The sequence below is a fragment of the Mesoplodon densirostris genome, chromosome 18 (genome assembly GCF_025265405.1).
Source record: "Mesoplodon densirostris isolate mMesDen1 chromosome 18, mMesDen1 primary haplotype, whole genome shotgun sequence".
Taxonomy (NCBI): Eukaryota; Metazoa; Chordata; class Mammalia; order Artiodactyla; family Ziphiidae; genus Mesoplodon; species Mesoplodon densirostris.
In genome coordinates, this window is record NC_082678.1 from 41,933,307 (window position 1) to 41,954,820 (window position 21,514).

General features: G+C 49.7%; 1 protein-coding gene and 1 non-coding gene across 4 annotated transcripts in view; one reads left to right on the forward strand and one right to left on the reverse strand.

Moving 5' to 3' along the window:
* Positions 1-21,514, forward strand: part of GAS7 (growth arrest specific 7) — a 203,568-nt gene that overhangs the window by 125,140 nt on the left and 56,914 nt on the right. For all 3 annotated transcript variants that reach the window (XM_060081685.1, XM_060081687.1, XM_060081686.1), the window contains exon 3: positions 20,827-20,907. In XM_060081685.1, coding sequence (XP_059937668.1) covers positions 20,827-20,907 — 81 coding nt within the window. The remainder of the gene's footprint in view (positions 1-20,826; positions 20,908-21,514) is intronic.
* TRNAG-UCC (transfer RNA glycine (anticodon UCC)) lies at positions 16,736-16,808 on the reverse strand. Its single transcript has one exon. It is a non-coding gene; the product is annotated as a tRNA-Gly (tRNA).

Consider the following 21,514-nt stretch of genomic DNA (forward strand, 5'->3'; position numbering starts at 1 on the left):
GTTCCCTGACCAGGGATCAAACCTGGGCCCTGGCAGTGAAAGCGCCAAGTCCAAACCACTGGACCACCAGGGAATTCCCAGAAGCAGATTTTAAATGAGTCCATATTTGATTGCAGTCGAGAGCAGGGCTGTGAAGGAGGAGTCCACAGTGTTTTGAGAGCATGTCCCAGAGAGACCCTGGGGAGGTCAGGGGAGGCTCCTGGAGGAGGAGGTTCCCTTCAACTGCAATGAGAAGCATGACAACAATATTGGTCATGTTTGGAGGGATCGTGCAGACCCTGAACATCACGTTAAAGATTTTGCTTTTTAGTTTTAAGGCACTAGGAAGACCAGATATCTTTCTGATTCTCCTCTGGAATCTTAACCCCATTTTGTTTGGCTGCTGGGCTGCTTTGTAAATTTTTTAATCTGACTGCCTTTCTGCAGGAAGGTGCTTATCAGAGCAGCCTCTTGCTCTACTCACACCCACGTTTATCTGACCCCTGACTCCTGGAAGCATGTGTCTCCTCACAGCCGGGCCAGCTGCACCCACCTTTCCGCCCCAACTCTTGGATCTCTGCTGCCCTGGGACTCTGGCCAGAATAGCGCACCACTGCCCAGGAAGCAGACCCCCTTCTCGCAGGCGCCATGAGCCATTTCTTTCTTCTTCTTTCTGTCTGTCTACCTTTCTTCCAAGCTCTCCTGGTCTGCCTTAATCCCTAATTGCTTCTTTTGCAGAGGGCGCTGGGGTACCATAGACGTGCTGTCCCCGTTTTTACACCATGTACAAATGTAAGGAGTTGAAAGCCCAATCTACATTTGTATTACCTTGCTCTGGCTAATCTGCTTATTTTCAAATCCGTTTAGGATTTTCTGCATGGGGACTGTTACAGGGCTGCTGTGCTGGGCTGTGGGATACAAAATCAAACCAGAGGCCGTCTCCACCTTCAACGACTGCAGGTGTGATGGAGTCAGAAACACGGAAACCAATGAGTGTTTCGGGTGTTAACGTGGAAACCTGCAGGCTCAAGGAAGGGGGTCGCCAGCTTTATCTGGGTATCAGACAGGTCTTTGAGAGCGGGGATGCGGGGTCCTTGCCTTGGGCGTTCTCAGCTGCAGTGGCAGCACGAGCAGAGGGGCGGCAGCAGGGGGAAGGCTGATGTGGCTGGCGTGGGTGCGGAACAGAGAGGGGGGGACTTGGAGGGTCTGATCCACTAATGACCCCCATGGGGCAGTGTGAGGAGTTGGGGCTTTGCCCTGTGGGCATGGAAAGCGATGGAAGGGTTCAGAGCGCCAGCTTGACATCCTCAGAATATCGTGGCGAGATTGCTCGTGCAGCAGAGTGATGGGTTATAGGATGGTGAACAGGAACCTGACAGGCTCGATGAGAAGTAATGAGCTCAGCTCCGTGTCTGTAGTTGTGGCCGGAGAGGAGGAGATAACGATCTGTCAGACAGGATGTGGCAGGTCCAGGAAAGAAGAACGCACAGATTCCTTTCTGCCTTGTGTGCCGGAGCTGTTCAGTGAGAACAGGGAACTTGGGAGGAATGGCTTTGGAAGAAAGAAGATGATTCCACGTTGAGCATACCGTTCCTTGGGGAACATTCAGGGAGAGATGGGCAGTGTATGTTGGACGGATGGGTCTGTGACTCAGTGGTCGTCATCTGGGCTAAAGATGAGAGGCTGGGGAGCTGTGTGGGTGCACGACGTGGTGGGCAGAGAGCAGGCTGGGTTACACCCCCACTTGTCCCTTGGCCTGGCTTCATCATGCAGGGACCGACCTGCGCAAGCCCAGGTAGCGGCCCCGGAACTTGAATTTCATCAGCAGAGAACTGAAGTCAGGAGCGTGCAGGAGGTCACCCAGGGCAAGCCTCCAGGGGGAAGAGAGCCCTGCAGAACCACGCTTAAGGGAGGGGCAGAGGGGGCTTGGAAAGAATCGTCAGAGATGTGAGGCTTCCAGGAGCAGGCAATGTCCTGAATGGCAAAGGAGAAAAGATTGTCAAGACAGACTGAAATACAGGTCAGATTTATGGTGGGGGAGGGGATATTTTAAGTCTTTGGGGAAAGCACGCATTATTTAATAAATGGTGTTGGGCCAGATGGCTAACAGGAAATTTTGTTGGGTAAGTTAATGCAATGACACTATTGTTTTCGTAGAAACTCAGCAAGGCCATCAGAGCATGAGACTTCGGGAAGCATCTTTCCCCCACCCATCTCCCCTTATCGCCTCACGGTTTATGGCTCTCTGTCAGGGTGGTACTGAGTTCAGGCCCCAGGGTTCTGGTATCAGGAGATTGCTTGTGCTGCACTGTCCTGAAAAGTGCTCCATTCCACCCAAAGTTGACTCTATTGCCAAAAATGAGAGTGTGTTTAGTTTCTGATTATTGAGCTATTATCAATAGCCAGCCTATTCAGGGACCTAAGCTAGTGTTAAGCAGGACCTCTTATTTCCATAACAAATAATTGCATTTCAAGAAAACAGCACAAAGTTGTTTTGTTCCATTTATAATTGGAAGCCCAGATATGCACATTTAATCACTTAACAGCGAAAAGGTCAGAGATATTCAGGTCTTCTTTTTGGAGAGATGCTGGCTTTTTAGATATTATTTAAGATGTATTTTTACAATTTGGACCTCGAAGAGATATTTCAAGCCAGTAACGAAGGCCAAGATTAGTTTTGCTTAGTGTATAAGTCAGTATTTTATCTCTTATATATATTAATCTTTATATACTTTAAATCTGATAGTTTCATTTATCTGTCTTTCATTTCTAAAGAAAGAGGATCAGTTGAAGAGGGTGCTTTAGTCCTGTTTCCCTAGAAAGCAGAGCCTGAGGCAAGGATTAAATGTTAACACCTTATTTAGGAGGTATAAGCCCAGAATGGTGAGGGTGGGTGAGAGGGGGAAGGGAGGCAAAGGAAGATGCCATGTGATGCTTTCTAGCCTTGACAGTGAACTGACAGTGAGCAGGTTGCTCAGCAAGTGTGTTCACTTCTCTGGAACCAGGTTTGCAGAGAGGAGTCATGCCTTTGAGTAGTCCACGGGAGAGCAGAGGTGTTTTGTCTGCTCACCTCCTTCTCATCTCCTGTTTCCCATTGGCCACGCTTCTCTGCTTGAGAGCCATTTCCCCCCACTTTGGGGTGTATCATCTGACCCCCAGCAGCCTCTTGGAAAGCCTTATTCCACCCCCACAGAGTGATGCTTCAGCCAAGCCCAAGGCGGATGGTCAGTGGAGCATGGGTGAGGTACCAACCAAAATAGGAGGAGGCAGTCGATGGAAATGTGAGGAAGAGCCCAATGTCTGTCCCAACCTGGAGGCTCCTGTCCCACTATGTGCTGGGCTGTACATCTGTCTCCACTGTCAGACCTTGATGACTTGATTATTTACAGGGTTTCGGTGGCCAGTGACTTTTACTCAGTCATCCTAGGGGGAACCTTACAAATCATTGAACACAGCAGTTGGCAATCTACAGCCCTTGGGCCAAATTCAGCTTGCAGCCTATTTTTGTAAATAAAGTTTAATTGGAACACAGCCATGCTCTTTTCTTTTTTTAATATATATTTATTTTATTTATTTATTTTTGGCTGCGTTGGGTCTTTGTTGCTGTGCGGGTCTCATTGTGGTGAGTGGGGGCTACTCTTCGTTGTGGTGCGTGGGCTTCTCATTGCAGTGGCTTCTCCTGCTGCAGAGCACAGGCTCTAGGCGTGCGGGCTCCAGAGCACAGCCTCAGTAGTTGTGGCTCACGGGCTCTAGAGCGCAGGCTCAGTAGTTGTGGCACAGGGGCTCCGCAGCATGTAGGATCTTCCCCAACCAGGGCTCGAACCCGCGTCCCCTGCATTGGCAAGAGGATTCTTAACCACTGCGCCTCCAGGTAAGCCCCTCTTTTATTTTCTTATTGCCTAAGGCTGCTATTGCCCAAAGATGGCAGAGTTGAGTAGGGTCCATATAGCTCACAAAACCAAAAATGTTTACTCTCCGGCCTTTAAAAGAAAAAGTTTGATGATCCCCAGCCTAACAGATAGAACCCATTGATTTTACACACGAGGAAGGGAGTCCCCCATGGGGTAAAGGGACTCAGTCAAAGTTACCTGCCCATTCAAAGACCAAGCTATGCTTGGATCCCCTGTCTTCTAATCTTTTCCTTTTTACCTCAGTATACAGGTGGATGGGCATGGGGGAGGGCAGTGACTTAATCTGCAATAAGGGTAACTGAGCTCATGGATTAGTAGCAAAAACAATCCGAAATAACTTTTATTTTTAAGGGAAACACAACTATCTTCTGAGAGCATCAGCTGAAACCCAGGAGAGCTGGGAACTGTTTTTAAGCTCTTTTGACAAAGAATTCATATGTATAAATGTTTTATTATGTTTGTGAGCCAAATGTGGAGGATTAAACCGGGATTTGAGCTTTTGGATTCATTTACCAAATAATAGGCACTTTTCTTGATTTCTGGTTTTAATTTTTCTTTAAGTGAGTAGATTCCCATTTAACTTTATTACAGCAGGAGCTAATGTGAGTTTCTGGATAAGTTTTCCAGTAGAACGCTTTTTAAAAGCATTCCTTGAGCTTTTCTTTGTTACAGATAATTGGATACTTGAGAGAGCAGCCCTGATCATTCTCAGTTAATAAAAGTTGCCCTGAGAAACTTCTGCACCCAAAAACATCAGTCTATTTTCATCTGTCCATCTGTGTTGAACAAATGTGAGACTAAAACGATGCTTTTATTTGGCACATTCAGTTGATTGAATGTGTGTGTGCACGTGTGCGTGCGTGTGTGTTCATGTTTTTTATTTTAGCTGTATTATTTTTCTTTAATGGACTCTTTTTTGTGTGTGTGTGGTACGCGGGCCTATCACTGTTGTGGCCTCTCCTGTTGCGGAGCACAGGCTCCGGACGCGCAGGCTCAGCGGCCATGGCTCACGGGACCAACCGCTCCGCAGCATGTGGGATCTTCCCGGACCAGGGCACGAACCCGTGTCCCCTGCATCGGCAGGTGGACTCTCAACCACTGCGCCACCAGGGAAGCCCTAATGGACTCTTTCTTAATGGAAAGCTGTGAGACCTTAAATCTTACTATTCATCTGTTTCTGTGGGGTTGTTTTTTTCCCTTCCAGAGAATTCCTTTTAATCTGTAATATTAAGGTAACACTTTAGTACACAACACATCTCTCATTTCTCAGCAGTTTTTAAGCAGTTTTAAATTCTCCTAGAATTTTGGCAGGTGCCAAGTGGGTTAGAGGGTCATTCACGCTGCCAGGAAGTTGAAGTCCCATAAAAATCAAAACACAAAGGAGACAGAATTTTATTGTTTGCTAGTGTTACTTTGAAAAAGACGACTTATTGGTCAACAGTGTAAGAACTTTCCTCATTGGATGTTAGGTGGAGTCACCAGTTAGCAGCAAGTGGTTCAGATCTGAAATAAAATAGAATGTATGGCATAGGACCCAGCAGTTCCACTCCTAGATATCTACCCAAGAGAACTGAAAACGTGTCCACACAAAAATTTATACATGAATGTTCATAGCAGCATTATTCATAATGGCCAGAAGCAACCCAAATGTCCATCAGCGAATGAGTGGATAAACAAAATGTGGTCTGGGAATTCCCTGGCGGTCCAGTGATTAGGACTCCACGCTCTTACCCCCAAGGGCCTGCGTTCAATCCCTGGTCGGGGAACTAAGATCCCACAAGCCGCTCGGTGTGGGCCCCCCCCAAAAAAAAATTAATATCCAAAACAAAATGTGGTCTGTCCCTGCAATGGGAAGTTATTCAACCATAAAAAGGAAGCAAGTACTAATGGGTACATGCAACATGCATGGGTGAACCTTGAAAATATCGTGCTAAGTGAAAGAAGCCACACACACAAAGCCATATGTTGTGTGATTCCATTTATATGAAATGCTTAGAATAGGCATATCCATAGACCCAGAGAGTAGATTCGTGGTTCCAGGGACTGGGGAGAAGGGGTGACTTCTCACGGGTAAGGGGTGTCCTTTTGAGGTGATGAAAATGTTCTAAAATTAGATAGTGTTGATGGCTGCACATCTCTGTGAATATACTAAAAGCCCCTGTAATGTATGCTTTTAGAGAGTGAGTTTCATGGTATATGAGTTATATCACAATAAAAACAGGCATATTGAGGTAGGTGGGTGAGTTGGTGACTTTCCTGGTATCCTTCCAGAACAAGTCCTTAGATGCCTCAGTTGGGCATTCCTTCTGCCTGATTCCCAAACTTTGGTGGGCATTGAAGCACATAGGGAGTTTGTTTAAAAATATTGATACACAGGTCCTGCCGCAGGCCTACTGAATTGGAATCTACTATTTGGAGCAAGTAAAAATTTCTGCTTTATATTTTTAATTGTTTACTGATAGTCACCACCTATTTTTGACTTCTAAGGAGACAACAAGATTGATGATGGCAGGGTCAGTGGATCAAATATTCTGAAGCTGAAGAGTCCATTGAAATCCAGTTTTCTCTTTTGGAAATTCAATGAGAAAATACAATTTTCTTCGAACAAGTAAACATGCATTATAGTCCCAAGGTTAAATAAATGGTTTATGGTTTATTTAACCATAAACCATTGTAGTTAAAGTAGAATCTCGTGGAAAAACTACTTGAAGACAAATAACTCAATTTTACAGTGACAGGATATAGAAAGAGAATAAAACTACCAAGAAAGGCCCTTCACCTGGCTAATGTTTATATTCTTGTGTTGTCAGGGTAGCAGACTTGCAGATATCTCTAGCCTTTATTCTTGTCTACATAACAGGATGTAGTGGCAGGTCTTATCATTTCAAAGCTTTTGAGTCAATAGCTCAAAAAAATTTTTTTTTGAATCTCAGTATTTTTGCCATTAAAAAAAAAAAGACGTATGAACTCTGGTGTCAACTTTGTTTCTAGCTGAAACTAAGTCAAAGGATTTGGGGCTTCTACTATTTTCATTTTCCCATTCTCTGTAGCACTCTGACATCTAGACAGCATGAACACCATGCTTGCCTTCAAGGAACTTGGAGTCTAGTGAAATAGTTCAGGCCTTGGAGATGTAAGAAAGCTGTGAGTTTTTCTTCCTTCATATTTCTCTTCTCTGGAGAACATTATCCCGGGATGTCCTAGCTTGCCTCTGCTTTGCTTAGGACATAAGTACCAGTGTAGAGTCACCGTGCCCTCATCAACACTTTGCAGAGCCCAGTGGCCTAGTGAGTGTGGTGGGATCGGATTGTATCCAATGACTCATCCAGCCCTATCACGCTAATCCATCCATATAAAGTGGTAGGATCTTTACCAGGCATTAGATCGACCTGTATTCATTACAGGCCAAGAAAAGTACAAGGTGATCGTGAGCTGTGTATCCATAAGGAATGATGTTTGCTTGGTTTGAACTCTGGTGTGTGCTGACTGCATTCCTAGGGCAGTCGTACTGCCCCTGGTGGCGGTGGGGCAAGGCAGGGTCAGGACCTCTAGATCCAGGTGAGCTGTCCTGCAAAGATTCAGGTAGAGTAGATGTCTCACGGTGGATTGTCTTGAGGCCAGAGGCTGTCCACAGAAGAAGTTTATTTTGTGTTCACCATCCTTAAAGATGTTGAATGAGTTGCCAACATTGAAAAATTGGGAAATTTTTCATAACCTCCCAGATACTTGTCTCCTGTTGAAATATTGTGAGGTATGGCCACATGCGACCCGCCTTCCTGCCTGAACACCACCGGGTGGATCTGAGCAGGTTGCCACCACTCCTGATTTTTCTTCTACTCGAGTCTGCTTCATGCAAGCATCTTACATGTCCAGAGCTTGTGGGGCCTTGAGCTTTGACCTGTGTTTGGACATAGCCTCATGGCTTTACAGCAAGTATTGCAGGGGAGAATTAGCATTAGGCATAAAGTCGGGAATCTATTTTATAAATGCACTTGGAAATAAGAGATTATGAAAGGGGACCAGGCAAGAGATGAAAGAATCGGGAGAAAGGACTGACCAGTCCACTTCAAGAAGAACTTTCAGACTCATCCCATACTCTGCCTTATTCCTGGAGCTTTTATGTGCACCCGGCCTATTAGTGCAGGAAGCATTAACGTTCGGGGGCTTCTGTAAAGCCTGTGTGTGTGCGGGGTGGGGGTGGGGCAGTGGGAGCGTGTGGCGTAGCAGGAAGTTGGGGTCCACAGGAAAGGGCAGTCTGGACAGGGATAGCCATCAATGCTGTTTAAAGGGTTAGGTCCCACGGAGTCAGTGGAACTCCTGGCCAAAATGAAAATTATCCATAGGTTATATTCTGATACGTGAGTGGGCCAGGACCACGTGAATTGATTATCAAGCCACAAGCGTCTGCTCAGTGCCTCCTCTGTGCCCGGCTCTCATTATGCACTTGGATGGCTCCTTGCAGGGGTGGTGTGGGCGAACACAATGCAAATGGCTTTGAGAACGCCTCCTGGTGGAGAGGAGATTGTTAAAAGAGACTTTCCTCGTGGGTTGCAGTCCATTTTCTTTCCTGCCTGAATAGACCTCTGAAGGCCCCTTCCGGCTCTAAAATCCTGTGCAACAGGGAGTCGCCACACCGCCGTGCTCATCACCCACCACTGCTGGGGAAGGTGCCTCCATACGGAGAGCTGGCGTGGTGTCCCGGCGATCAGATCTTCACTATTGGAGGAAGATCTCGGAGCTGAGGAACAGCTTTTTTGTAATTTCAGTCCAAGATGGATTCCGGAGTAGGCAGTGCTCTTCCAAGAGGTGTGGGAGGAGGATGGGGTGAGAAGTTAGTGGCGCGGGATGAGTGTTGATCGCGTGCGCTCCCCGGCAGCGGGGTGCTGGGCTGGGCACGGGGCTCTGGGAGCCTCCCCTGAAGGGTTTTGCTGTCCTTGGAAGGTCATGGGCTGGGCCTTGTACCCAGAAGGGCTCCTGGACATTCCTGTTGAGTGACACGCTGCCCTCTTGCCGGCTGTGCTTAGCGCCTGTGTACCCAGCCCGAGAAGAAATAGCCCCTATAATGGGTGAGAGCAGAGGAAGTTACCGAGCGGTTTAGCACAGGGATAGACTGTGGGAAGAACGTGCTGGAAGGGGATTCTGCCCCCCGCCCCCTCCCCAGGCATTCAGCCTTAATGGCCATTGTGGGGATCTAATGGGGTTGGGGGGGGTCTCGGGGACTGGGGATACTTGGGGTAGGGAGGTCAGAGCAGGAGCAGTTTTCCAACTGGTACAGAAATTTTTCACTGTTTGAACAAGCAGTCTGACTGCACTCGCGCTCTGCCTGGCTGCCTGCTGGGACATGTACTAGGGCTGGGGCTTAATTGTCCCCTGGTCCCTGGTGGTCCAGTTCCTTGCTGCCCCTCTGGGCCCTGCCACAGACCCGGACCCTCTGCTTCTGAATCCCTGGACTCCTCTGTCCAGACTTTCTGGCCCCAGATCAACACCATAGGTTAGCGTGACCTCCATCCCTGCTGTTCCCAGCCAGCTGCAGCCTTTTGCTGCCTGATATGGGTTGAACTGTGTCCCCCCACCCCCCGCAAAGGAAGTTTAAGTCCTAACCCCTAGGATCCTTGAATGTGACCTTGGACATAGGGTCTTTGCAGACGATCAGGTTAAGATCCTGGAGCTAGGGCTTCCCTGGTGGCGCAGTGGTTGAGAGTCCGCCTGCCGATGCAGGGGACGCGGGTTCGTGCCCCGGTCCGGGAAGATCCCACATGCCGCGGAGCGGCTGGGCCCGTGAGCCATGGCCGCTGAACCTGCGCGTCCAGAGCCTGTGCTCCGCAACGGGAGAGGCCACAACAGTGAGAGGCCCGCGTACCGCAAAAAAAATAAAATAAAATAAAAAATAAAAAAAGATCCTGGAGCTTGCTGGGTCCTCATCCAATATGTCGGATCCTTACGAAAGGAGTTTTGGATGCAGAGACACACACACATACAGGGAAGACGATGTGAAGACACAAAGAGAGCCCATCTATGAGCCAAGGAATGACTGAGGCCACCAGAAGCTAGGAAAGAGGCCTAGAGCAGATCCTCACAGCTCTCAGAAGGAAGCAATCTTGCTGCCACCTTGGTCTCAGACTTCCAGCCTCCAGAACTGTGACACAATACATTTCTGTTGTAGTCGAAGCTGCCTAGTTCGTGGTATTTTGTTAGGGCAGCCCCAGGAAACCAATACATTTCCCACGCCCAGAGTAACATGCCATTGTGGTCTCTTTGGGCACTGCTACGCCAAACAAGTGGTGTTTTGTCCTCCGCGATGCTGTGGAGAGGCGCAATCTGTCATCTGTGTGTCCGACACCTGGCCTACCGGGCAGTTAGCACCAGCAGCAGGAAGGGTGGCCCGCTTTCCTGTTACGTTGCCAGCCTATCAGTGAATGTGGGGTACGAGCTCCGGCTTAGAATAGCTGCCAGGGTACCAGAATTCTGGTAATTCCAAGAGATGTGCGTGCAGGAAAGCTTTAATACAAGCTGCAGAAAAGAGACACTTTTTTTTCCTTCCCCATTTAAGTGGATTTCCTACTACTTTTTTTTTTTTAATTAGAGTAGAGTTGATTTACAATGTTGGGTTAGTTTCAGGTGCACAGCAATGTGAGTTGAGACACTTAATAAAGCAGTTGATTTCCCGATACTTTTGATGCTTCTCTTGAATATACCAGAGAGGACTTGGCTGGAGGTCATGTTCTTCTCTGGTTTAGCCAGATTCTATGTGCGTTCCCAGCATCCTGGTCTTGAGCCCCCATCTGGAAAAGAGAAGGTTGGGCTGCTTTGGAAAGCCTTTCAAGCTTTGTATTTCCTAAGGACAGACCCCTGTGGCCATGCAGACAGGACCCAGCTCCCCGCCACCACCTGACCCTCTGTCCCTGATTCCTGCTGCCTGGGGTGCCCTCCACTCTCATGACACACCATTGCATTTAGATGTGGAGGGAGATCCTTGTTCGCAGGGGTTCTTTCTGAGCAGTGGGATTAGGGAGGATTTTTATTTTCTCTTTTGACTTTTCTGTTTTCCGGTGTTTTCTCCCTGGACCTGTATTACTTGTCTAAGTAGGGTAAAATTAGTTTCTCTGAAATAGAGGAGTGGATGGGAGCTGGGCACCAAGGTTCTCTCTTACTTTGCCTTCCCCAGCACAACATCCCCACCCTCCTCGGTTCCTCTGGAGAGGTGGTCTCATGTTCTGGGGATCCTTCTGGGGCTGAGATGCACAAACTGGAGCCTGAAAGGGCCCCGGTCTTTTTTATATGGCACAAGGAGCATCCAAGGATGCCGGGCCACGTGATCTCTGCCACAGAAGGAGGTGTGTTCTGGGCTGGGAGTCAAGGAGACCCCATCCCCTCCTCCCCCTCCCTTCTCTTCCTCTCCTCCACGGATAAAGACTTCACTTGCTTTCTGCTGCTGGTATGTAAAATTAACACGTGCCGATGGGGGAGACACTGCAGAAAAGGTACGGAGAGAACAGAACAGGGGCACAGCCTTGGGAGATAGGACAGAAGGGGCCAGGGAGCACACAGTGCTTTTGGACACCACGTCCCCACCCAGCTGGCTCAACTCTCTGTGCACAGAGTGTGAATTCCTCTTACCAGGTGTGCAAATGCAAAGCCTTCTTAGTTAGCGGGCTTTAGGGTTGGAGAGGAAATCCTCAAGAGGCTTGCATGACAACCCAAACATTTGTGGTCCCGGAGGATTTCTGCTTTGCTCTCAGAGCATCTGCCCCGTGGGGTTCGCTTTTCTTTCTCCGCATCTCTCGGGCCAACTTGACTATTTGCCGCAGTTTTCAGCCAACAACACCCGTTCAGAGGAAAGGGGTGAACAGTGGATGCTTTCAAGTCAGGAGTAATTCGTGGGTTGGTTTGATTGTTGTACCTTTCAAAAAAAAAGACTTATTTTTTATAGCCCTACCTCCAACCCCTGGAGGCAGGGTGAACTGTTGCAGAGAATGCTGTTCGTCCTTGTCTTTCTCTACGTCTATGGTTCTCAAAGTGGGGTCCCTGGACCAGCAGCATCAGTATCACCTGGGAATTTGTTAGAAATGCTGTCTCTCAGACCCCACCCTAGCCCTCCTGAGTCTGACCCTCTGGGGACGGGTCCTGCAATCTGTGGTTTAACCATCCCTCCAGGTGATGCTCATATGCTCTAAAGTTGCAGGAGGCTGCCTCTGTCCCCAGCATTTTAGCATTTCCCTAATTGGATGAGGCTTTCAGGCTTCTTTGCAGAGAGGGTTTTCTTTGTTTGTGTTTTTGCTTTTTTTTTTGTTTTTTTTTTTTTTTTCTTTTTGCGGTATGCGGGCCTCTCACTGTTGTGGCCTCTCCCGTTGCGGAGCACAGGCTCCGGATGCGCAGGCCCAGCGGCCATGGCTCACGGGCCCAGCCGCTCCGCGGCATATGGGATCCTCCCAGACCGGGGCACGAACCCGTGTCCCCTGCATCGGCAGGCGGACTCTTAACCACTGCGCCACCAGGGAGGCCCTGCTTTTTTTTTTAAACGTACTCATGCACTTTCCTAAGGAATCTTGTTTCATTCAACTCTACCCATTTCTTCCCCATTTTGTGTAGTCTTCTCTACCCAGAATGCCCTTTCTTAATGTTTGAGGAGAGCTCATTTTGCCCAGAATTTCTGTACCTGTTTTGCAGTGTTGGTTCTTTGTGCCTCGGGCTGGCCAGCCTTCCTCGGGGACCCAGTGGCCTTGGAAGTGCCTCTGTGGCCGCACCTCAGAGATGATTGCCTATTTCTATTTCCCAAAATAACCAGAGCTCTTTCTGACAGTTTCCTCTGGCTTGTGAAAAGCAACAGTCTCAGTGATTTTGAGCATTATTTATAAAATGTAAAGTCACACCTTTTACTGGAAAGTCTTCTAAATCTGGATTAGCGGTGCAGAGCGATTGAAGTCCATAAATGCTGAGTTTCTGAGAAAACACAACAAAAAGGTGACGTATGGGTGGAAAATACCACTTCGTGGGTAGAGAAGCTTCTGAACCGCTGAGCGGTGTGACTTTTTTCCCAGGAGAGGTTATGGAAGTCCTACTTGGGGGGAGTGTTTAGAAGTCACACTTCAGCCTGGTCACAGAAGGAGATTCCAGATGTGGATCTAATGGCCTTGGGGCTGGCGTTGACCATTACAGGGCAGTGCATTTGGGGGATTGTCCAAGGGCAGGGACTACCTTATTATAGGAATAGAAGCCCACCCAAACTAGCTTATGAAAAAAGGACCTTTATTAGAAGGATATGGATCATCTCACAGAAGCCCCCGCTTAAGGACCGGAAGGAAAATCAGCCGCGTTGTTTGTCCCGGATTTCTGGGATCTCCTGATGTCTTCTTATGCGCATTTCTGGGCCTGTTTCATACATATTTTTCTCTGCAGACTTGCCTTTTTTCTTTAGTAGCCCGTTAGCAGAAAATGATCCAATGGGTGAAAAAAATAGTGTCTTGTCATCTTCATTTGCACTTCTCCAATTTTGAGTGAGAATCAGCATCTTTTCTTCCTTATTGGTCATTTGTAATTGTTTTTCTGTGACCCACCTGTGTACGTTCTGGGCTTTTTTTTTTTTTTTTTTTTTTTTTTTTCTTGCGGTACGTGGGCCTCTCACTGCTGTGGCCTCTTCCATTGCGGAGCACAGGCTCCGGGCACGCACCCTCACTGCTGTGGCCTCTTCCATTGCGGAGCACAGGCTCCGGGCACGCAGGCTCAGCGGCCATGGCTCACGGCCACGGGGGATCCTCCGGCACCAGGGCACGAACCTGCGTCCCCTGCATCAGCAGGCGGACTCTCAACCACTGCGCCACCAGGGAAGCCCTGAGCTCTTTTTGGATTGAGCAGCTTGCTTGATTTCTACTTCATACTGTGTGAAGGGAATTGGTGATCCGTCTGCTTTCCCTGCCCCTTCTTTGTCTTTCTGTTGTCTGTTTATCTATCTTTTTATCTACACACACACACACACACACACACACACTCACTCACTCACTCACTCACTCACTCACTCACTCATCTTTAAAGTCAGCCATTGGCAACGTAACCAGACTTGCTGCTGACTGTGCTTTGAATCGAGCCTCCATTCATTCCTCAAACATCTGTTGAGTGCCTGCTGTACCGGGGGCCAGGGAGACAGAGATACATTTATCTGATACAGTCCCAGCCCTTAGAGCACATCTCCTGGAGGATTGGATTTGAAAGCACGTGTTACAGCTGAGTTAGGAAGAGCTCATCCAGCTCCCCGGCTGTCAACTCCCTGAGGCCAGGGACGATATTGTGAGCTCTCAGAGCCCCTCCCCAGCCTGGTGCCTGTTCACAGGGCTCAGAAAACCTAAATGATGTTGGCGGGGAGCGCACAGGGCTGTGAGTGTCCCAGGCTTTGATTTGATAAGTTTCCAGCTGAGAATATCCCACTGGCACTGACCTGTCTTCTCTGTCCGTGCCAACCACGTGGGACCAGGATTGCATAAAACTCATCTTTCTTGTCCTAATCAGGACTTTGCCCTCAGGGGCTTAAGATAAGGCCTTGTGCTGGAGCGCCTCCTCCTCCAGGCTGCCCACTCACTAGAACCTTCTCCTGATACCTTTTCCCTCTGGGCTTCCTTCACTGCAGTGCTTTGTCCCCTCTCTTCTTCATCAGCTCCTATTCTAGGAAAAACCCTAAGGACTCAGTTGTGCTAAAGGGTTTGTGACAGTCACTGTAATTCCTCAGGCTCCCTCAGGAACTAAAATAGATAACAAAGCCACAAGTCAAAGCAGAGGCTCTTGGGGACAGATGTTATGAAGCTGGTATTTTTAGAACATTGGGGTAGACATGGCACCTTGGAGGGTTCCTTAAGTCACCCTATGTTGCTGTCACACATCTTGCTTTGTACTATGCCTGATCCCATGTCTGATCCCTCCCCTGGGTTTTTTTTTTTGTCTCATCTAGGTCCCTCCCCGTCTGTGGCTGGTTCCCATCGTTTACTATGGACTGTACCCGTTTTTCTTACATCTGATTAACCCCTGAGACTGCTTGTTAAAATGCTGACTTCTGGGTTCCACCCAAGACCTGCTAAACCAGAGTCTTCGGGCGCAAGGTCTGGGAATCTGTAGCTTCAGATTGAATGATCTGATGAGAGACCAAGCTTGGGAAACAAACCTGGAGCTTTGCTTAATAGTGGTGCTTAGGGTCTGGATCCTGAGTGTTCAGGCTTTGATGTGATAAGATTTCCTTCTGGGGACCCATCTACAATTTTCTCAGCCATACAGCAGGGGTTGTAATATCTGTGAGCTGGCAGTCAGCTGCCCATACTTGCTGGCTCAATGACATGACCCCCTTTTTCCTATGTTGCATCAGCCCTCATCATTCCCCAGCCCAAGTTGGGGGATTCCCGGTGTGTTTGACCAAGTCTACACTCTATGGGGAGGTTGGTATGTCGGGGATCCTAAAGGGATTGAAGGACAGGCTCGGGGTGTTCCAGGCGGACCACCCTCCCTACTAGAATTTCTCTGGGAACTCCCCACCCTGCTCTTCCAGGCCCTTTGTGCCAGCTGGAGCCAGTCCAAAGCTTGGCTCAGGCCAGTATCCAAGGGCCAGGGCACTGGCGGGGCTGCTGCTTCATCCATTGGCATCACCAGCCTCTGTATCATCTGTAGAGCAGGCGTCAGGGCCCCTGCCCTGCCTGGATCACAGGGTTGCATAAGGATTCTGTGGGCTGCTGTGCAGGGACCCCCTTGCAGCTCAGACATGCTCACAAAGACCTTCTAGCCCCTCTTCCCCCAGCCCCCGAGAGGGAGCCCTGCCCTCCCTCTCCCTTTGGGAGCTGTGCTCTGTGAAGGCAGGAAGAGGAGGATGGGGCAGGGAGGCAGCTGGTGGGGTGGAAGTTGGGAAGCAGAGAGGAGGAAGGAAGGAATGGAGAGGGTTTTGTTTCCTTCATATTGTTACTGTTGTTGTTTAATGTGTTTGAGGGCTTCCCCTGTCTCCGAGACTGTGCTGGAAGCTGTACGTGCCCACTGACCGTGCATCCCAGGACCACGAGGCTGCAGTCGTGTTATCCCCACTTTACAGTGAGGAAACCGAGGCCGAGGACCCAGTAGTAAGGGGTGGACCTGGGATTCGGACCTCTGTCTGTGTGACACCTGAGCTCTTAGGAACATCTCTAGGCTGCCTCAGAATATTTGAGGGGTGTTTTAAACACCTGGTCCAGGTTCCTTTCCATTTCTTGCCTTTCTTGTGCCACTGGAGTCCTGGTATCCCCAGCTCTCCTATTCCTCAATGCTCAGGGAAGCACCCCAGGACTGTGTGTGCCGCCTGAAGGCTGGGAGTTGGTGGGGTGTTAGCTGCCACCTACTTACCCCCATCCCCCCGCCACCCAGGCTTGACTCCAGCCAGCATTTCCCGCTGAAGACCTCAGGTCTCCGAGCCTGGGGTCCGTGTTTGCTGAAGCTCAGGCAATAGACTAGATTCTGGGGCAAGTGGCCGTGGTGCGACCTTTCTAGACTGCCTGAGACTCAGGGTCTGGCCCAGGCTCAGAAGCCCTCCCACTGGTGATCAGACCTAGATGATCCTGCAGAGCAGTTCTTGCCCCTGCAAGTGGGTGTTGTGTTTTATCGTTTGTTTGTTTAAATGTACAAGGCTATATTTTATTCAGTTAGGTACAGTATTCTACATATCTCCAGTTTTTATGGAATTTGTTAATCCTGTGTTTCAATTCTTTGATGTCATTTTAAAAATTTTGTGCCTGCTTGATTTTTCAGTTTTGACAGAGGTGCTTTAAAGTCCTAGTTTTGGAGGCATGTCCACTGCTTGCAATTCTGAAAGTTTTCTTGGCCACACCACGTGGCTTGCAGGATCTTAGTTCCCCGACCAGGGCTCGAACCCGGGCCCTCTGCAGTGGAAGTGCAGAGTCCTAACCACTGGACCGCCAGGGAATTCCCTGCAAGAGGGTGTTTGCGAGGAGCTTTTGCGTCCTTCTGTTTCCACATGCTCTGTGCCTGCCAAGGGCATCCGGGGTGTGCGTGATCAGGACCCAAGAACCCAGTTCCTCCTAGGCTGGTACCTGTGGTTATTTCACCTGATAGCCAGTGGGGGCAGCAGAGAGCTACTACTCAACCAAGAAAACTGACCAATCATGAGCCAGGAGTCCACTGGTGGGTGGGGCAGAGTGTGGGAAGGGGAGGGGGAGAAGGGTGGGGGACAAGGCTCACAGATCCGCCCAAGGCAGATGAGGGCCAGGGGCTCGCTGACTTTCCCACTGCAAGCTCGTACCTTGTAAAGCATGAAGGATGTAGTCTTAACAAAGGGAAACGAAGTCTACAAGTGACTTTAAAGTTAATAACTCCTGCCTTGCTTACTGTTTTTTAAAAATAATTATAATAATAATTATTCTTATTTTAAGGAAGGGGCGTCTGTGCTCTGAAATCACAGTTACATCACTTTCCACCTTTCAACTATACTCTCTCTTTAAAAGTTTTATTCTACATGGGGCAGCCACTGTAATCCACTGATGGGGAAATGGAAATTTCTGGCTTCTCACGTGGATGGCTAGAATAGCAACCTCCCTTGGTCCGATTTGATCCACGGTCGACAGTCAGCTCATTTGTGTGTATCTGTCTCCCCTGGTTTCAGCGGAAGAGGTTCGAGTTGAGTTAGAGTTGCCTTTAGGAAAAAATGTGTTTCTCCTGAATTGGGTTGGACGGTCAGAGGCTTTCCAAGCACGGGTCTCATTCCTTCCACTCTGTCCTCACTGGTCCCCACCCCACCCAGAGCCTTTGGGGCCTGCATGGCAGTGACTGTTAGCAGTCTGGGTGGTCACCTGGAATGACCTAGAACCCCACCAGGATGGAAGCCCGGAGAATGCAAGGGGGCCTCAATCCAGGGTAACTTGAGCCCCGAGCTGCCACTTCAGTTTTGCTTTGGCTCTATCAGGGAGCCTGGTGTGCTGTAAATAGATTAGGGAGTCTTTTATTGAAAAAGACCTGGAAATGGTTTCCTGCCTGTGTGTGGTGTGGTCATCTGGGGTGATTTTTCCTGCTGCCGATGAGGTCACTCAGCCAGAGCCCCGGGGGCTCTCTGCAGATGTCCGCCTGGCCTGCCCCAGGCTCACAGTGGCTTTGTATTTTGGGCTGACCAGAGCTGGCTAAGACCAGGAGGTGGGCTGGGCGGAACCCTTCAGGCATCTGCATTGTCCCTGATGGAGTCCTGGCGGAGGTTGGATAGAGAGATGAGATACAGGAGAAGCGATTCCCGCCTCTGGAGGCCTGTGAATGACCCAGGCCGGCGAGTACAGGGCAAGGGGCCTTCCTTTGGGCCCCAGCATCTAGAGCGTGGTTCGGACTGCAGGCAGCATCTCCCTGTGATTTCAGAGCCTTCTCCCGCAGTCCGCTGGGAAGGCTGCATGGAGGAGGAGGCGTTTTAGTTGGAACTTGGCAAACGAACATGATCCTGACATGCAGGGATGGTGGGGGCAGGAGGTGGTAGGGTGTGTAAACAATCAGAGCAAAGACATGTTCCGAGACCAGCAAGTGAGTTACCTGGGCTGGAGTGAGGTCAGTGGGAGTCAGTCTGGACAGACAGACAAGGTTGCTGTGCTGGAGCCTCGCTGGCCGAGAGGTGGGCGTGGGGATGACAAAGCTTGGACTTTGTTCTCTGTGCTATGTTGGAAAGGAGGCTGCAAGGGATTCTCCAGGTGAGCGCTGATCCTGAGTGGGGAGACGCGTTAGGGGTGAGGTGGGGAGGAGGAGAAGAAGGTGATGGAGGGGGCACCTCCAGGCCCCGGGAACTGATTGCATGTGGGTGGTGGGACCCGGGAGGAGCTGGTGAAGCCGTGGAGGTTGGTCCCCGGAGCCCCAGGGGGCTGGGTTGGAGGGGAGAGCCTGAGCTGGGCGCTGTGGATGTGGAGACAACAGTGTGGCCTCCAGGTGGGGCCGATCCAGCGGGCGGAAGAGAGGCCTCTTCAGGAAGGAGATGGAGGCTGCAGGCTATGTCTGGTCTCTGCTGGAGCCCACCCCACTTCGTAGGAAGGCTGTTTTCTCATCTGACTTCCGCGCCCCCCGCCATTTCTACATCCAGCCTCTCTAGTCTGTTTGCTTTAGTTAACTCTGATAAGGCACTTACTGTGTGCCCCTGTCATCCTAAGCACCTTACATGTAATAACCCATTTCATGCTATTACAGCCCTATTTAGGTACCATTTTTATCCCCATTGTACAGTTGAGAAAAACAAAACACAGGGTTAGGTGGCTTCCAAAGGTCACTCAGCTCATGAGTGCCCAGGCCTAGGATGCTTTCCATTGCCCTCGGCCTCAGAGCAGTCTGGTGGTCTTCATGTAGATTCTCCAAGTCTTGGTGCTCTCAGCACCAGCCCGAGTGTCCCTCCTTCTCCAGGGAGGCTGCCCTCTGGTCACCCCTCCTAGAAGACCCTTCTGCTCTCTTGTTCCTGGTCACATCCTCCCTGCTGCTTGCCTTGCTCATCCTCCTTTTTCTCTCCCTTAAGACATGAAGGGACCGTATTACCACCCGACTCCTAGAGCCATAAGATCCTAAAACCCAAACAGTAGATCTTAAGGTTTTGAGACCACCAGTCAAAGCTGGAGGGCAAGAGTACTGGGACCTAAAGGACCAGTCAGCCCAACCCTTTCATTTTAGTTGAAGAATCAGAGGACCAGAGAAGTAGCATGACTTGCCCAGGGCTGCACAGCAGATAAGAGTCGGAACTGAGGGGAAACCCCAGTTCTCTCGAATCTTAATTCACAGAAGCCATTGAAAGATTGTGTTAGGTTTTGCTTTAAACATTTGAGACAATTGAATTTTCAGTAAGAGAATTTTGGACTAAATAATGTCATATCCATATATGGGACTAACTTTAAAAATAACTTGATGCTAAAAGCTTATAAATGGGCATTTGGCATGAACACAACAGCTGCCTTGGGTGGATGCCATTATTGATCTCATTTTACAGAGGTGGAAACCGAGGCACAAAGGGGACAATTAACTTGGTCAAGGTTAAACTGGTGGTGAGATGCAGAGCTGGGATTCAAACCCGGGCATCTGGCTCTAGACTCCCTGCTGTTAATCCTAACCCCTGTGCTATCCGGCCCTTTTAATGGTTTTGGAAAGATACCCACAGACGTCCATAGGTGAAAAGAATGTACAGTACGATTTTGTTTTGTTCCAAACATGTACATATGCCTAGAAAACAAATCAACACACAGGTACCCAAAGGTTTAGGGATGACCTCCGAGTTGTGGGATTATGGATGATACTTTTTCTTCTTTGCACTTTTTTCTGCATCATCACGTTGTGAATAGTGAGGAAGTATTATTTTTATCACTAGATAATTTTATGAGAAGTCTCTGCTCACAGCAGTGAGATGGGTAAAGTAGCGTTCGGGGGATGATCATATAGCTGCAATATTAGCTTTATTTCTGGCTGGGTATTGGAAGAGAGAGAAGTGTTCAATCAGACACAGCAGCTGTAATTCACACGAGATGTGGAGTTATAGAACCAGGAAGGAAGTCACCCCCCATCACCCAGGTCTCTGTACAGACCCCTGGCCGGGGCTCCTTCCTCTGGGCTTTGGGGTTTCAGATGACAGTGTGCATTTGGGGAGTGATGCCCGGTTGACAGCTGGGGTCCCAGGACAAGGGACCGAAGCGGAGATGCATGAGTTGGCAGCCTCGGAGGAGGAGAGGGGCCATGGGGACTGTTTCACAGGATCCCAGCCAGAAGGCCACCTCCTTCTGGTCCCAGCTGCGTGGAGAAGGGTCCCCAGCAAAGAGAAGCTTTGTCGTCATGGGAAGGCAGGAGAGGAGATGGATATGGGAGCAGAAGGCGGACTCCTGCTTCCCGGGTTTAGGGAGGGAGGTGACCCAGTTCTGCTCTGTGACACTCGGAGCTTCTGCCCTAGCAAATTCTCAGCGCGATTGTGTTTTTTTCTTTCTTTGACCAGAGACCACCTGGGAGCGTCCCAGCAGTTCTCCTGGGATTCCAGCCAGCCCTGGCCCTCACAGAAGCTCTCTGCCTCTGACAGGTACCATCCACGCACTACTTTGGGGCACCTTGGGGGTCGGCTGGGATCCACACACACCTTCAAGGGGGAGGCCACGGCTCTGGAGCCTGGGTCTGAAACCTGGCTGCAGATCGTATGGGCCAGACCTGGGGAGGGGTCTAGAGGGCTTGGAGGCCCCGTAGCCTGTTGCCCCGTGGGATGGCAGCACCCTGGTAGTGCCGGCAGCAGCTCTGGTCCCGCTCACTCCCTCTCAGGTGCTCAGGGAGGTGGGGGCGTGGCTGGGTGAGGTGAAGCGTCAGAGCTCTTAGCTGTCTGCCAGTGTAGGGACCCAAACCGAGGGCAGACTTGGTCCACCTGGTTCCCGAAGGCCTCAAGGAATAGGAGTTAAGGAGGCAGATGTTTACAGGGCAGCTTTCAAACAGAATGTCTGGAAAGCAAATGGATTCCTTGCAAGGATATGAGTTCTCCATCAGCATAGGTAATGACGCAGAGGTGGTCAAGGTAGACATTCCTGTAATAGGTGGCGGGTTTGTTACTCTTAGGATACATCTCCTTCTGGGATCCCAGGAGGTGGGTTGCAGGACACACACCAGTTGGGGGAACACCTTCTGCCTTCTTGTGGATAGAC